General features: G+C 40.3%; 1 protein-coding gene across 3 annotated transcripts in view; it reads left to right on the top strand.

Annotated features, from left to right (window-relative positions):
* The window catches only part of TTLL12 (tubulin tyrosine ligase like 12), a 29,877-nt gene that overhangs the window by 8,371 nt on the left and 4,802 nt on the right, over positions 1-16,704 (top strand). For 2 of the 3 annotated variants that reach the window (XM_062592295.1, XM_062592285.1), the window contains exons 3-10: positions 807-1,005; positions 2,853-3,012; positions 3,694-3,827; positions 7,054-7,130; positions 13,412-13,528; positions 13,662-13,856; positions 15,522-15,633; positions 16,517-16,668. In XM_062592295.1, coding sequence (XP_062448279.1) covers positions 807-1,005; positions 2,853-3,012; positions 3,694-3,827; positions 7,054-7,130; positions 13,412-13,528; positions 13,662-13,856; positions 15,522-15,633; positions 16,517-16,668 — 1,146 coding nt within the window. The remainder of the gene's footprint in view (positions 1-806; positions 1,006-2,852; positions 3,013-3,693; positions 3,828-7,053; positions 7,131-13,411; positions 13,529-13,661; positions 13,857-15,521; positions 15,634-16,516; positions 16,669-16,704) is intronic. The other variant, XM_062592304.1, reaches the window with a different exon arrangement.

Below are 16,704 nucleotides of genomic sequence, written 5' to 3'. Positions count from 1 at the left end.
AACTCTCGTAACCTGGGACATTAAAGGGAGCTGGGGTTACAGAGTGCTCTGCTCTGTTTGTGCCTCATCTTCATGGAAATAGTAATTAATGTACAATACACTTTCTAGAACAAAAACAAAGTATAAATTAAGCCACAGTGTTATTGCTAGGAAGTTGTTCCTATCCTTCTGTGTCAGTGTACCCTCTAGGAGTTCCTTTGGGAGTAAGAAAAATAGTTGTCAAACTGTATACAAGGAAATGTAGCCCTTATTCATAGAATCATAAAATCAGTAAGGTTGGAAGGGACCTCTGGAGATCATCTAGTCCAACCTCCCTGCTCAGCAGGGTCACCTAGAGCATGTTAGACAGGGCTGCATCCAGGTGGGTCTTGAAGATCTCCAGAGAAGGAGACTCCACAACCTCTCTGGGCAACCTGGTCCAGGGCTCTGTCACTCTCAGTGAAGAAATTTCCCCTCGCCTTCAGGCAGAACTTGCTGTGCTTCAATTTCTGCCCATTGTCTCTTGTCCTGTCACACGGGACAACTGAAAAGAGTTTGTCCCCGTCCCCTTGACACCCTCCCTTCAGGTACTTATACACGTTGATAAGATCCCCCCTCAGTCTTCTCTTCCCCAGGCTGAAGAGGCCCAGCTCTCGCAGCCGTTCCTCATAGGGCAGATGCTCCAGCCCTCTGATCATCTTTGTAGCCCTACGCTGGACTCTCTCCAGTAGCTCCATGTCTCTCTTGTACTGGGGAACTTGCAGGAGCCTTTGGCTTTGTACATGTAAAAAAATATAGTATTGTAATGTTACTGAACTCTCTTTAAGCATTTTCCTGATCGACCACGCCTGGACATACCGTGTTGAACATGCCCGTCAGCAGCTGCTTCATGTACCCGGTTTACTTCACAGAATGGCAAATCTCATGGGAATTGACTTTCATGGAGAGGTCCCAGATGAGGGCAGTATTGAGCAAGTGTTGCAGGAAATGTGGAAATACAATCAGACCTACCAACTTTCTCAAGGGGTAAGTCCCTAAAGCTTAGTAATTAGGATGCTAAACAGTTCTAGCTAATGCTGCTGAAGACATTCCAATACATTGCTATTAATAAAAAGGTGTCTCTTTAATATAAAGAAGTTCCTTTACTGACATCTCAGAACAAACTTCTACTTGGAGGGAGAGCAAATGCCTTGCAGAGCTAAAATGCACAATGGTTTGCTACCAACTTTCTTATAAGAGAACTTAAAGAGTATTCCTCTTAGTTTTGAGGGTTTTTTTATTTTTGTTTTTTAATAAAGGCGAAGAGCATGATGCAAAGGAAGAGAGCTAAAAAGGGAAGATCAACTTGTGTGTTGTGGCTTTGGGCTTTTTTCCATCTCTTAAAACTTTCTCATATTGAAGGAAAAAATACCACTTGAATCAACTGTTTCACATAAAAGTGTGCCTGTCAGCAGCCATGCTCACAGCCTTCCTCATCTGTGTGGAGTGCTGCACATACCAACGGTGTGTTTCTGTTGTCAAATAACTTTGCTTTCTGGTTTGTATTTGGCAGTAGCTGATTGTCCACACCATGTAAATGTTAATTCACCCTCAAACTGCTTTGTTAAACTAGCTTCAAAACAGTGTTTCTGGGGATAGCTTATGCCAGGAGCTGCTGTCTGTAGGTAGTGTAGACAAGACCGCACCAGGTTTGTCTCCCTTTGCCCTACACAGTCTTACAGCACTGTCTTAACAGGTCTTGACCATCACATACCCATTGGTACATGTGTATATGCCATTTCTGAGGGAATGCAACTTTCAGTGGTCTGTTAAAAACTCTCTTGCAGGGGCTGTGACGTAGCCACTAGGCTATTTCAAGTGAAACCGTTGCAGAATGGACAGGGCCTGTCTGTTTTACCAGGAGTTAACTTTGAGTAGTGTGAGCATGACCAGCCTGCTCCACTTAGCCCTGGGCCCAAGATTGCTCCCTGCCCTGCAGTACACACCTTTATCAGTGTAGGTGTCAACTTACTTCTCCATAGTATCAGGCCAGAAAATTCCAGTGAAAGGGATTCATTGTGGCTGCTTTCTTTGTTCTTAGGTAAAAGGGAGATCTGAACAGTGCCTCTCATTCTTTCTACCCTGTGCCTTTGTTTCTCATCTTATTGTTATGAATAGCCCATGAATCATGTGGGATTACCCGGGTTACCAGTTGAAGAGTGCTTCCCTAGAAAATGATTAATTCAACCTGCAGCTGAACCTGGCTGTTCCTCTTTCTGACACTAGACTACTTGAATAGATTAAGTCAGTCGCAGCTCCTCCATTTCTGCATCTGTAAAAGATTGGCAGTAGTATTAGCAGGAAACTTGAACTTTATTCATACAGTCATTGTTTTATCATGATAAGTGTTGCAGGAAGATGTGGTTTGGTGATGCAGCCTCAACAGTCTCACAGCCAGCTCTTGCTCTGGGGGCAGGTTCTGTTCTTGTCCCATCCTACAGCTGTATACCTCAGACTCCTCACTGCAGGCTGGTACTGATAGAAACTGAAGGAAACCTAACTCTTAAAAAGCCTTCTGCTGGTTTAGCTCCCTGAACTGCCTTGTCTGGTGCAGTGGAAGTGGGTCTGGTAAGCAGTTGCAGTAGCCAAAGAAAGAAAATGGGAATGTGCAGCTGGGGTGGGAACAGGCTTGTCTGCCTTCACAGTGACTGGAGGCTAGGCTGGCTTAGCATCAGACTTGCCAAGACAGGAGAGTTATTCTGTACTTACCACCTGCTCGCAGTCTTGGCTGGAGTGGAAATTGGAGAAAAGTTGCAGGGTGTACTGCCAGCGCCTTCTGTCTTGCAGTGCTCTTCTAGCAATTGATATGAGCAGGATCGCTTCCCCTTTTACAGACTGCGGAGGAGAAGGTTCCTGTCTGGTACATTATGGATGAATTTGGATCACGTATTCAGCATTCAGATCAGCCTAGCTTTGCAACAGCACCTTTATTTTATATGCCTCAACAAATTGCTTACACTCTTCTCTGGCCTTTGAGAGACCTTGAAGCTGGTGGTAAGCATGTTTGTCATGTATGTTTCTTTTCATCACTACATCAGAAAATAGGTCGTATTCTTATAAATCATTGAGCTCTAAAATAGTCCTCACAGTACAACGAACATTTTAAGACTAAAATAACTTCATATTTGTTATTCTGTGGAATTAAAATATGGTTTCTAGTACCGCAATTTATACGAAATGGAGGCTTTTATCTACCCCAAAATCTTAGTGATGTTTTACTAGCAGAGAACTTGAATCTTGCATCGTTGTTCTAATATAACCATAGATTCAGACATCTGAGACTATTTTTTTAAAAACTTCCTCAAAACATCAGTTTGTAGTTTTAAGTCACAAAGCCACGTGTTTGAAGTTGGACAATGCCAGATTAACTGTTTGTTCCTGTAACCTTGTTTGGGGCCTCCCTTTATGTGCCCATCATGTAGAAAGGATACTAGTATTCAGCTATCTGACTAAACTGTCACAAGCTAGCTGGCTGGCCTCAGATTATATTTCACAACCCAAATAATACCATTTTTTAATGTAGTTCTTTTTAATTCTGCCTAACTTTGCATTTAAATCGCAAAAGTTGTGATATTATTCACCGTGAAGCTGTCATTTATATGATGTGGCAGAAGGAAGACTTTCAGTGGAAAATGAAAGGAAGGCAGTTTCTAACAGATTCTTATTTTGTCCCAGATGAAGTGACACGTGACTATGCTTACGGGGAAACTGATCGTTTAATCAGGAAGTGTGTCTTGTTACCATGGGTGCCTAGTGAAGTGTTGGACATCAACTGTTTTACTCCAGAGCCATCAGATGAGCATTACCAGGTATAATTTTAACAACTTTTTATTTCTCTCTTTTAAGAAGAGACAGCATCTGAAAATGTTGCAAATGTGCTGATTATGGGCTTCTTTTTTTTGGCTTAAAATTTTATAGGAGTATTAGGTATTAACTAAAAGCTAAATCATTTCAAATAAAGCCTGATCAGACAAGAAATAACTTATGCATAATATATAACTATTCCAAGACTGAAGCAACACAAACCATTTCTATTATGTTAGCTTATCTATTCCATTTCTTACTAGAGGCATGGTAATGTCTAATAAAACAACTTGCATTCATAAACACATGCTGCAAAGTACTACATATAAGGTAGTTATCTTCTAGTTAGAGATTGGAGACGTTATCTAATAGATTTACACAGTTGAAGCCGTTATTATAGCACTTCTTGTCAGTCTTGAATTACAGGAAGTTTTATCTTTATATTGTGAGTACTTGCAGTTTTCATCCTGGTTATGTATTTAATGTTGTGATTTAGAACCGGTAAACATTGGAACAGAGACTGCGTCTTTAGTTTGATGGCCCTGTTAGGGGGTCCTTGTCTGTTGTGTTTATTGCGGAAATTAATGCTGTTTGAAATCTCCTTTTCATGAGACAAATCTGTATTAGATCCTTTTTTAAGAAAAAATAAAGGAGCTTGATTCTTGATGCATAAGAGGATGCCGTACTACCTGCTAACAGCTTTCAAAGTGCAACTTTTAAAAATGTATGTATAGTGCCAGTAATCTTAATAATGGAGGATGGGCAAAAACTGCTGGATCCAGCTTATTGCTACCAATATCTAGTCAGAAAAGAAGTTAGCCTGCTTCTGCCAGATAAAGATATTCCTTGAAAATTCTTAGGCTGTTTTGCAACTTAAATCAATCTGATTTGTTGGGATTTTGCATTTTTGGAAGAGGAATAGATGAACTTCGCATTTGCAGATGAGGAACAACAGTGCACCCGCAGTTCTGGGCTTGCAGATCTTCTCTTGACAAAAGTGTCTGGATCTTAGATAAGGCAGTATTTTACATGGAGTTTAATTCTGTTTTGGAATGATCAGGTTTGATTAAAGAACTGTGTGTGGCAAATAAGTGAACAATATCCTCCTTTCCCTCCCACCTTAAGAATGTGCATCTTCTCAAAGCATTGTCTTTCTTGTCTCTTCCACTCACCTGTCCAGAAGAGACGACAGCGAAAACTTGATGCAAGTACCAACCAACCGAGCTTCCTTTGGTTCAAGAATGTTTAGCTGTAGATTAAAGTTGTAGGCTGGTGACAGACTGGGGAAAAATAGCTTAGTGCATAGCATAACCTTAAACACTGAAATGAGAAGTCTAGAATGAGATTCCATGTTGCTGAGATTTCTGCAGCCCGTATTTTTGTACGCACAAGAGCTGCGTGCACAGAAACATACACGCACTTCGGGGGTCTATTTGCAGCATTAACATGTGAACCAGCAATTTTGCAGAGAATTGCAATTTTGTGAAAATGTTACTAAATATGTGTGCAAGTCATAACCATTTCAAAATTAACTTTGCTGCTATCTCTTTGCAATGTCTGCAGCTCAGAATGTTTTACTACAATATGCAAATAACTACTAGTAGCTGAATCAGCTGTGTTGTTTTTACTTCTTTAACTTCTTCTACATTGTCATTAGAATAAGAAATGTAATTAGTTAACTTAGCTAATTTTCCTTTACATCTGAAAGGTGCTTGTGTTCTGCTTGGAAGACTCACAGAATTGTTACAGTGACACTATGGCTTAGCTTCTTTCGGATTTTGGTTCTATTGCTTATTTCTGTTCTTCAACACAAATCACAAAGGTTATAACTAAACAATACTATGGGTAGTGATTGAAGTAATGATTGCAGAAAGCAGTGTCAGAGGAGGTGATTCTTTTTGAAATGTCTGCAGTGGATGAAGCATCTCTTTTGGGACTAGAGTAGTTACTGTTCTGCAATAGCTACCTGAGTTCAAGGCACAGAAAAAAACAATAGTGAATCCTCTGGTAGTGTTCGGACAATTGTAATCTTATCCTCTTGAAGGCACAAGCTCCCTTCCTTTGTTCAGTGAATGCAGGAAGTATTTTGTACTTGCATTGTCCAGCCTGTCCTGGAAGGTGATGCCTAGGATCTTTGATCGAGATTTTGGTTTTGTTTATATTTTCCAGTAAGTATGATTTCATTCCCTGTAACAGGCTTAAAGGTGAAGGGGGATGTGTCTGGCTGGGTGGACATTTCACCACTGCAACTTCTGAGGACAACCTGCAGCAACTGGAACTTGGAGCTGGTGCAGAACTGCAGCTGCTCTGGCTTCCAGAGAGACACTTTTCCTATTCCAGACTTTCTGTAAGGAGCTGCTTTCTTTGACAGTGTATCACCAGTGAGCCAAATGTGATGTCTTTCCTTTTATCAGTCAGAGGAGTTGTAAAAGGTGGAGTGAGATTCTTTTTCAAGTGTGCTTACTACTAAGGACTAAAAAAAGCTGCCTGCTGATTTCTGCAGGAGCAGAGCTAGTTTCCAGTCTCCTATACAGTTTTCAGTATCTGTAATAGAACAAGGGTCAAGCCTCCATTTTGTGGCAATACAGTAACTTTGCCTTTTAGGGCACGCGATCATCTGTGGCTTGGTGTTTTGTTTTGTTTAAAGCTTTGAGAAACAGAGTTTTCTCAGGATTCTTGTACCATGTTGGTAAGCCTTCGTGTCTACTTCACCAGTGGGCTCTGTCTTCTGATTCCCTTCTACCTTTACTCTTATTTTGACTCTTCCGAGCAGTGTTTTACACACTTGAGAAGTTACACACTTCTCAAAATACAGTTCCAGTGGAGTTCCCTTGAGCCAAAGACAAGGGACTGGTCAGATGTATAGATGGACTGTCATTTTTACCACGTTTACAAATGCAACTGTACACATACATGAATGTATATAAAGAGATGAGGAATTGCAGAGAATGAACTGCGAATGATTTGCAATATCAGGAAATTTTAATAGGTTAATACTAATAAAAACACTTAGATGAACACTTTGTCATATTGAATATTTTACCTCTAACCTATTTTTAAAAGTTGGATTAATTATTTCTCAATCATTTCTTTCACAGACCTGATTATGCACCATTTAAAATTCAAGTTTGATGTAAATTGCTGTTCATGTCCCCTGAATATTGTGGTGTTTGACCCAAGGTTGCCCGTTTATTCCACCTAGTACTAACTTTCTGTGATTTCATTTTTCAGGCTATTTTAACAGAAAACAAGGAGAAACTGCCTATGGCAATAAAGCCATCGGTTTATGCTGAAGATAAAGTTTTCAAGTACGTATCTACAAACAAAATGCTTTCTTACCAAGGTAAGTACAGTAGTTGCAGTATGCTGATCAGTGTTTTTCCAGCTTTGAATGACAGAGGCAAGTTAAAATTGCATTTAAATATAGTCACTTACTTAAAATTCTGACTTACAAGTTCTTCCTGTTAGATTCTCCTTGTGAAATGAGTTGTCACTTACTGAATTTTTGTAAGGAGTTTAGATTTTTAAATAAGTGCCACCTTCTAGGTGAAAGAAAAGTTGCATAATGCTGTAGCGTTTGGCTTGTTTTCACTAGGGAGTGTAACTAAAGAATATAACAAGGACTTCAGTTCTGCAGTGTAGCGTGTACATCCACAGGGTACTCCGTGCTACTTTGTGTTGTGTGAAGATAGCAGACCATTTCTATTCCTGCAGGTGAGATTGCCAAACAAGAATTGTGTCAAAGCCTAGGATGTAGAAGGAATTCAGTCCTATTTTTCAAGTTTTAAGTTGGATGTGTACCTTACTGCAAGAGTGCAGTGGATGGTATGAAAATACTTCAGAAGAGAGCTGGAAGAATACTGCAAAGATAAGGGATTGTAAAGAATTTTGGATTGTGAGCAAAAACAGTGGCATGCATGGCTAGACCACCTTATTACTGGTTTTATTCTAGGAGAACCTGCAGTTACATTGCATGTGCTGTGAATCTTGCTCCATGGTGTTTGTAGTGTGACATTGAGATCTCCAAGTTATAGCATGCAACATTTTGCACAGCGGAAGAAATTAGATCAGTTGGGTTTACTCACACCCCAGCTTCTTGTATTGGAGTTTGTTACCCTCTAGATCACCTTTTTCTTGAGGGACAAAAAAAGGACTATTGAAAGTCTGGGGTCCCTTTCAGTTGAGAGGCATTTGTTGACTTGCTTAGTGATAGCCTAGACTTTGTTATGCAGTTGAAATCTTTGATTGCAAGACTGTGAGGATAAACAAAAGCTATTTTTTTCCTGCATTGTGCTTGCCTCTGTATTTTAGGTGAGAGACAAGTATATGCAGTCTAATACAGATTTAATAAAAACAGGGAGGACGTGGGGACATGCATGCTAGCTGGAGGATGTGGGGACATGCATGCTAGCTTGTCTTTCACTGCTGTCCCATTCTTGCAGTGCCTCTTCTTTTGCATTTCATATTTCAGGTGAATAGCATTCACCGTGGGAGAGGCAGGGAACACATGTGCCAGAGTCTCCGTACTCTGCTTCTGAGGAATGTTGTCAGCATCCTGGCCACAGGCACCTAAGGGATTTCCTTTCCTCCTGTTTACCAAAGTTCCTGTCTGGGGAGGAGAAAGAAGAGCAGCTTCTAACAGTCCTCAGGAGACCAAAAGGTCCTCCTGGTGTTCTGTGTTTCATCAGCTAGAGCTTTCTGCGGGACTGGGGTAGTATCTCAGAGCCAGTGTGGCCTAAGCAGGAGCTGCAGTGCTCGAGAGCTCTTAGCCTCCTTCAAAGTTTTAAAGGCTTTGAGGTTGTCACCACAGATAGGCAGATGGGGGTATGTAAAACTGGGTAGATGTGTGTAGCCCATAATGTATGTGCTCTGCTTTGTGTATTCCCAGTGTTTCAGAGGATTCGGAAGAGAAGATGAAATACACGAGGTTGCAAAGTTTAGAAGCTTGTGTCTGGGACAGATTTTTACACAGTCATCATCTTTCCAAGCTAAGACAGAGAGTGGGAGGATGAAATAAACTTTTAACCTAAATTCTAAAATATATGAGAGCAAGTATTTGTACTTCAATACAGCAAAATGATAGGTTAGAATAGGTCTTGTTTCATTAATGGTAACTCCCAAGGGAGACTGGAGTTTCCAGCTGTACTGGGTGTTGTCTTGGGGGTGGGAGGAGTAAGTAGATTTAAAAAAGCTAGTATCTCAAAGACAAAATTCAGATAAGTCCTTTTGGTTTGTATTAGATTTGATTATCTCTTTTCCTCTTGATGTTGTCTTTCATGTTGCTCTTCAGCTGTATCAGTCAGCTTTAAAGATGCCCAAAGAGCTGTTATGAGAAGACATCTCTTGTTTTGATCAGTCTTGTCAGCTCTACACTTCGGGAGTTGATTCTCATAACTGCCTCTTAGCACTGCGTGCTTTGAGTAAATTAAGTAACGTCTCTAACATTGTATTTTATCTTATTTGCACAACTCCACTGAATAGTATCTTCTTCTTTAATCCCTGATGCCTATTAGGGCTTCTGTGTGATGGGAGAAAAATCATTCAGAAAGTATAGTTAACTGCCCTCATTAATTCAGAGTGAATCATTGAAAATAGATGTTCCAAAATAGGTTAGTTAATACTGTAGTGTTGCCAGTAGAGGTTCTGTCATACACAAAGCTGCACCCTGGATTTGGTATATCTTTTTATCTGTTTTTCTACCTGTATTTTTAGGTACGTATGGAACATATAGCAATTTATTTAACCAATAACAAAGGTCTAAAGTCCGAGATCCTTTGTAGGAGAGCCAGCATGGCCCTTAAGGAACTGCTAAGAATTCACCCACTAGTTTTCAGATGCCTTTCCTTACAATGCGTGCTCTTCAGTGAAGAGCTCTGTTTTTTCCCAAGTGTATGCATAAATATTAATGTCTCTAAAGGAGTAGGGCTGTCACACTTGGTGGTAGTTGTTGGCAGTGAGATATGTTACTTATATATAGTGTTTGTATAAAATCATTAATAAAATCATTCTCAGAATTAAAACTTCTTCCTACCAGAGTCTTTGTGGCAAGACTTTTATGGTAATAGGATTGTTTGTAGAAAAAGAAGTAACTTAAAAACCTGAAGTGAGTGGAGTGGCCTTGTTTTCCTTGTAGTCTTCTGGCAGTACCAGGCAACTGTAGTGTATACCTTAACTGCCTTATTTCAGTGGGCCTCCTGCACTCAGCAACAAGACTGAGATTCTGTGTTCCTTTTGTTTCTTGCTTTCTTGCTGTGTTTTTGTGTGCTCTGTAAGCTAGTCTTAAGACATAAAACCCAGAGTGCTCTGGCACATCAATTTCAAGATGTTGTAGCAAGGTGACTGAGGTTAAGAAAGCAGGCTTTTTACTGGTAATGCGAGCAGCACCTCTGCAATTTTCTGTACAGCTATAAGCGGCTAAAATAAGAATGTCTTTCCAATAGTCTTTGGTAGCTGTATCTTACAGAAGAGATAACAATTCTGTGCATCTATAAAGGCACCCCAGTCTTCTGGCAGTGGGAGATTTTTTGAGAGAGAAATATTATTTTTTTTAGGAAGGAGTTTATTTTTAATGTTTCACGGGGGGAGAGGGGGAGGGGAGAGAAAAGACTATGGAGATCTTTCTTTAAGCCTGCTGTTCAGAATAACCAAATGCAGACCAATACTTATACTTCTGTGTGGTGTTGAGCTTTTCAGTGAATTAACACTAGGGGGAAAAACCATTTATGGATATGCAAGAGGAGGTGACCCATCTCTCGGTTGAATCTCAGATTAGCATAAAGTACATCCTGCTCATGTGCTGAGGTGAGTAGCTGTTTGGTGCCCAGCTGGCTGTGGAAGTCTATTGCTAAATGATGTATTTGGAAGCATGGTAAAGCATGAGGAAGAAAAAAGAATACCCTACCTTGATTAAATGATGCCTAGGGAGTGATATGGGATAAAGATTTACTGGAGTTAGCAGATGCTGCCTGGCTCTCTACAAGTTTCCTTCTATGCTACAAAAAGTCGAATGCCACTGCCTCAGATCTTTGTTGCAGCATGTTTAATATCATCACTTTTTCCTGATGGGAGGAAAGGGGTTTGCCATTGGGATTATGTTTACTTGGCTTTAGGCACCAATCAGTTTTGACATCTTAAGTTAAGGTTCAGCCACATAGTTGCTGTAGTTGGAAGAATTGTTTTGAGAACCATCATTTGATGAAACAGAGCTTTCAGAGGTATTTACTATAGCTGCAACTAGAGGTAGAGGAGGCTCTACATTTTTAACTCTCAGGGATCCCCTAGTGAGTTGCTGCTTCTGACTCCCGTAAAAACTTTTTTGTTGTTGCTTTTTTTTTAATTTTTCCTATAAGTACTTTAAAGGTCTCTGGCAGTTCATATGCAAAGGAGTCCTACCCATGACTGTTCATTGCCTGCAACATAACACTAATTATGAACCACGGTTTCAGTTCCTTCTTGGGGAAAGCAACTGTAACTGGACTATTTTTACAAATAACTAACCGAAGAGTTGCATAGCCTTAGCCCAAGCCTGACGATGGCTGTACTTCAGATCTTTAACATTGATACAGGTTTTACTTACCCAGTCACGATGTTTTTCAGAATGAGCGTAGTGGCTTCGATACTTGGTTATATTACTTTTTGCCTCTTCTCTGAGTTGGAAACCAGAGGCTGCTCACGAAGCCTAGAGTGGAATCTGGGAGCCTGAAGGCTGGCATGCTAGCACTGCACCGCAAAAGTTGTGCAGTAATGCTCATGAAATCTTTCCATACCTTGCTCAAGGGGCTTAATCACAGAAAGGAAAACAAACTAATGCCGCTTCCATTTGTTTGGTGGTTCCAACTTGTCAAATAGGTCCATTCTGTAGAACTGTTGATCCTCTTGCTACCAGAAGCTATCAGCTGGGTTTGGATCCAGCTACAAAAGGTCAGTGTTGGTGCAGGATGAGATCCTATATTGTAAGATGTGCTAGGAAGGGACTGAGCTAGGGCTGAATGAGAACTTAAGTTCTGGTACTTCTTATGTTGTATATGTTGCTGCATATGTGTTTGTGTGGGGATGTTGAATGCTTCAAGACTTTGTTGCAGTGTTGTACATCTTCAGTTCACCACTTAGAATTTGCTTCAGTGAGAATCAAAAGTTGCTTCAGTCCCATGGCTGTTTGGATAGCTTTTATGAAATTAGCTTGGTGGGTCTTGTACTGGGTCCTGCATCCAATTTGATAGTGCTTTGCCCTGGTGTTCATACTTGGAAGGAGAAGCTATGTACGGCAAAAAGAAATGCTGATAAGTCCATTTAGAGATGTTAAACCCACTCCACTGTAGCAGCGCGGAAAGATTGGTGACTTCTCAACAGGAATGTCAAGCTGACTCTCCTCATCTGCAGTGACTCCATCTGTTAGCCTTAGGCTCCCGTGTAAATAGTATAGCCAATGCAATATGTCGCACGTGGAGCTATGCAAAACACTTGTGGCAATACGCAAAACATCTTGCATGCTTTTCTGTTTAAAGAATATATTTTGCCTTGTGACTGTGCTGCTATTCTTACAGTTCTTAATTTCCAAGAAGCCTCCCTCAGGGGGAGTATATCTTCTGATTGGTTAGTCTCAGAGGAGGAAAGGAAAGTCACACAGCTGATAAGAATAGGATTGGAGAGGAGAAAGAATATAGTGGTCCCTCAAGGCAGGGGGAAAAAAGCTGATGCTTAGTCTGTTTAGATGTTCATTTACCCTGAGAACTGTTTTTCTATGTCGGTGTGATTTTCTGGGTCTTTGCTCTGAATTCTGAGCCAAGTGACCTCACTTTAAGCTGTAAAATCATAAAAATGCTCTGTATCGCTATCTGCTTATTTTGGTACGCCAGACAGCTAGGTCACTGAGGTACTTAGGGAAACTTCCTAACATCTTACCAACTTCTTACTTATGTTCTGTAATGTAAATTCAGGTTTGAGTTGGGTTTTGTGGGGAGAGGGGGGTATAATATTAACTCCGGAGTTAGGCATACTTTTCTATGCATATGTGCGTGTACTTTGTATGGTTTGATTGTTTGAAATATTTTTGAGTGTGTATGAAGCTCTGAATGAAAAGAGTCTTCTGAAGCTACTGAGTTACTAACTGACCAGTCTTTCTGTGTGTGTGACTGACAGCAGGGTGGGTGTTTATTTTGTTTTTGTGTTGGGAGATATGGGGAGGGGGCTTGTCTTTTGGAGGGGGCTCTTCTAGCAGTGGAGGTGTTTACATGGTATCTTAAGGAACTCGTGTTAGTTCTCCTCTGTCAGAAGCTTAGTCACTCTCTTTTGAATTGCTGTTCCTGTGAGAGTTGCAGGAATTAAACCATTCTTGAGATTTCTATTTCAAAATATGATTTTTTAAATTATTGTTATTTTTAATCTGTCTTCTATTTCAAATATTCATAGGGAGCTAAGAGGTTAGGGGATTTCCATAGATAGTATGTGTGGCTAAAACATAATTCCTTTAGGAAGCCAAGCTTTTTTTTTTTTAAAAAAAAAAAAGTGGAGGGGCACCATTTTATTCAAGCTACAGTCAGTCTCAGGAACCAAACTGGTGATTTTCTTCATGTGCTTTTTTTTCTTTTAGGGTTTTCACAGATGTTCAGCAGGTCCTCAACAACCTGACACATCCCCGCTTTGTATTCACAAACAATGAGGGAGAAGCAGACATCCTCTACAACTTCTCACACTTCAAAGACTATAGGTTGCAACTATTTCCCTGACGATGAAAATTCTTCTTTTTCTTTTTTTTTTCTTTCTTTTTCTTTTTTCCTGTTAAAGTTGTGTTCTAGAAGGCCTCTGTTTCCACCACTACCACCAACCTCTCTGTTTTGTAGGAAGCTAAGTGAGGAAAGGCCTCAGGTGATGCTGAATCAGTTCCCATGTGAGAACCTCCTGACTGTCAAAGATTGCCTGGCATCCATATCTAGACGAGCTGGAGGACCAGACGGACCAAGGTGGCTGCCTCGTACTTTTAACCTCCAAACAGAATTGCCCCAGTTCATCAGCTACTTTCAGCAACGTGAAAGAAGGTCGGTCATGTTTCTGTTCCCTTATGTTTCCTGCTTTCCTCAAAACCTAATGGCCTGTGTTTTGGGATTGGCAACTATTCTGACACCATGTAGCCACAGATTGGGCTTACTGCCTTCACTTCATGTTCACATGAATTTTGCCTGAAAAGTGTGAGGTCTATTTAGTTATTTTCTTTAAGGAGGGTAGTAAATCAATGTAGTTTGCAGTACAAAAACTTTGCTGTGGTTTTAACCCAAACTTCTGTGTGTTGTTTTCTGTCTAACCAAGATCTTACCAGTAGCAGTTAACAGATACAAAAGGTAAAAATGTATTTGTAACAAATGGTTAGTGGAGGCTTTTGCTTGTTTGTTTTTGTGGGAGGTATTTTTGTTGTGTGTGGGTCCAATACGCACACACATACCTCCCCTAAGGGAATCACTAACGGGTGTTCTCATTTTTAAGCCAGAGTGGAAATTGTTTAGGGTTAAAGTAGTTGGCTTCTGTGTGATTGTGAAAGTAGAAAGGAGGTGTAAGGTAAGCCTAAAGCAATAGTGGAGCTTTAGAGTTTCAAATTCACATTTCTCTTCCCCTCCTGCTGCTGCAGCTGCCTTGAAGGCTTGGTGGAAAGAAAGTTTTTTCTTTAGTAAGTGTAAGCATTAGGTACTGCTAGGGAAATCACCTCTTATACCTGGCATGAAGTGTTTTGACTGAAAGGGCGCATCCTTGGTTGCTTTTGCTTGTGCTGCTGTCTATCAGGAGTTTCATTTGGCCATTCTCTGCTCTAAGGGTTCTGTTCTTTTCAACTGGCATAACTGGGAGAGCACTGTCCTTCTCAGGCGTCCTTAGTCTGGGGTGTTTTAATTCCTGTTTAATATCAAGAACTTATCATGTATTTCAATGTGTAGGTGGGGAAAGTGAGGAAGGGATAGGAAACTTTAGTTAAAAACAAACAAAACAGACCCTCTAAAGTTACACTGATTTCAGCTCAGCTGTTTATCCTGAAACCCAAGCAGGTTTTTGGACTGCTTCCTTAAAGTAATTAAGGAAAGGAGGACATCAAGTGGCGCTATGTCTGTATTGAGAAAGATACATAGAATAAAGACCAGCATGTTATCTGTTTTCCTCGAGAATCCTTCAAGGAATATTGTGCGTTTGAGATAACTAGGTGCTAGCAAGTGAGAAGACGGTGTGCTCTCCTTTTCTTTCACGATGAACTCTTGAGATACATTGAATGATTCCTTCCCCAAGAGAGTTATGGTGTCATTTGAAGAGCATGTTTTGGAGATATATTAGGGAGTCAACTTAGAAACTTGCACAGCCTCCAGCCAGAATGTCCTCAGACACCTGGCAGAATGACATCTGCACTGTGACCTACACATGCTCATGGTGATACTGTCCGGTTGTTTGTCATCTTTGAAAGAGTCAAGTGTTCAAAAAGGAGATTAACAGTGAGGCCCTGACTGTAAAAATCAGTGAGAGCTACTGTTGCATTTCTGCTCCTTTGTACCCAGAATCTAGCGCTTCCAACTGTCAGTCAAAAATCTTTAGTTCTTGCATTGTAGCCCATAGCTTTATAAAGTATACAGATAAGGCAGTAAATGCATAGATCAGTTCAAGTGCGTGTTCGGATGGATGAATGAGATGGATCCTTACAGGCTTTGGTGCATGTTCTCTCTCTTTTTCAGAGGAGAAGACAATCACTGGATATGCAAACCGTGGAACTTGGCCAGAAGCCTGGACACCCACATCACCAACAACCTTAACAATATCATCAGGCACAGGGAAAGCAGTCCAAAGGTTAGAGAGCATGCCTTTGAGCGTGATTTAAAATGGGATAGTTGAAAAAAAAAAACGTATTCATGTAAGGAGGTTTGAAAATATGAGGAAGGAAATTAAGTTTTCTTCAAAACACATGCTGGCTATAAGCATGCTATTTCAATCAATTCTGAATTGATTTATATTAAAATCAGTCAGCTCCATTTGCTTCAATGGTGAAACACTGTGGAGGCAGTGTGGAAGATGCTTCTATTAGTACCATAAGGCATGGTATTTTCTAATTTTAAAAAAATAAATTTGCCCCAACAATAAGGAAGATACTCCAGTGTGTTGCTGCTTTAATGCAAATTCTTAAGAAATCTCAGTGGAAGATAAGTTCACGTTATCCTGTAGTTACTGTTGGCAGTACGTTTCACAACATTATTGCTTCTATCCCCAAGTTGATCATTATTACTGATCACAGCTCTGCTCAGTGGCACAGAGCATTGCTTTTGCCAGCAGTGATGAATCATGGAGTCTTTTTTAGGGCATCTGCAATATGCAGACATATATCATACTATCACCTAAGCGGCATTTCTGCTGATGTTGGACTGCATGCATTTTCTGGAATGTGGAAATGCACAGAGGTGCCTCTCAGTTCTAGTTCAAAACAAAGTTAATTTTGTATGTAACTTCTGTGACCTTATTGTGATTTTAAAAATGAGGGTGTTCTGGCCTTCCATCTTCCTCACCTCAGCACCAAAGGACTTTGATAAAAGGTTATCTCTTTGCATAATGTCATGTATTCATACACATTTCTGAAGCAAAGCTGAAATATATACAGAGATACGTTAAATCTAGTGACACTTTATTTTCATTTAGGTTGAATTATATTAACTGTAGGAGTTTTTATTTTTTATTGTAGGTAGTGTGCAAATATATTGAGAATCCAGTCTTGTTTCACCGAGATGATGTGGGAATGGTTAAATTTGACATCCGTTACATTGTATTGTTACGGTCCATAAAACCACTCAAGCTGTATGTCTATGATGTATTTTGGCTGCGCTTTTCAAATCGGTAATTACTTTCTTCTCCTCCTTGGGCTGAAGGGTC

Source organism: Rhea pennata, chromosome 1 (assembly GCF_028389875.1).
Source record: "Rhea pennata isolate bPtePen1 chromosome 1, bPtePen1.pri, whole genome shotgun sequence".
NCBI lineage: Eukaryota > Metazoa > Chordata > Aves > Rheiformes > Rheidae > Rhea > Rhea pennata.
The sequence above is the reverse complement of the archived record's forward strand: the minus strand, read 5'-3'. Positions and strand labels throughout refer to the sequence as shown.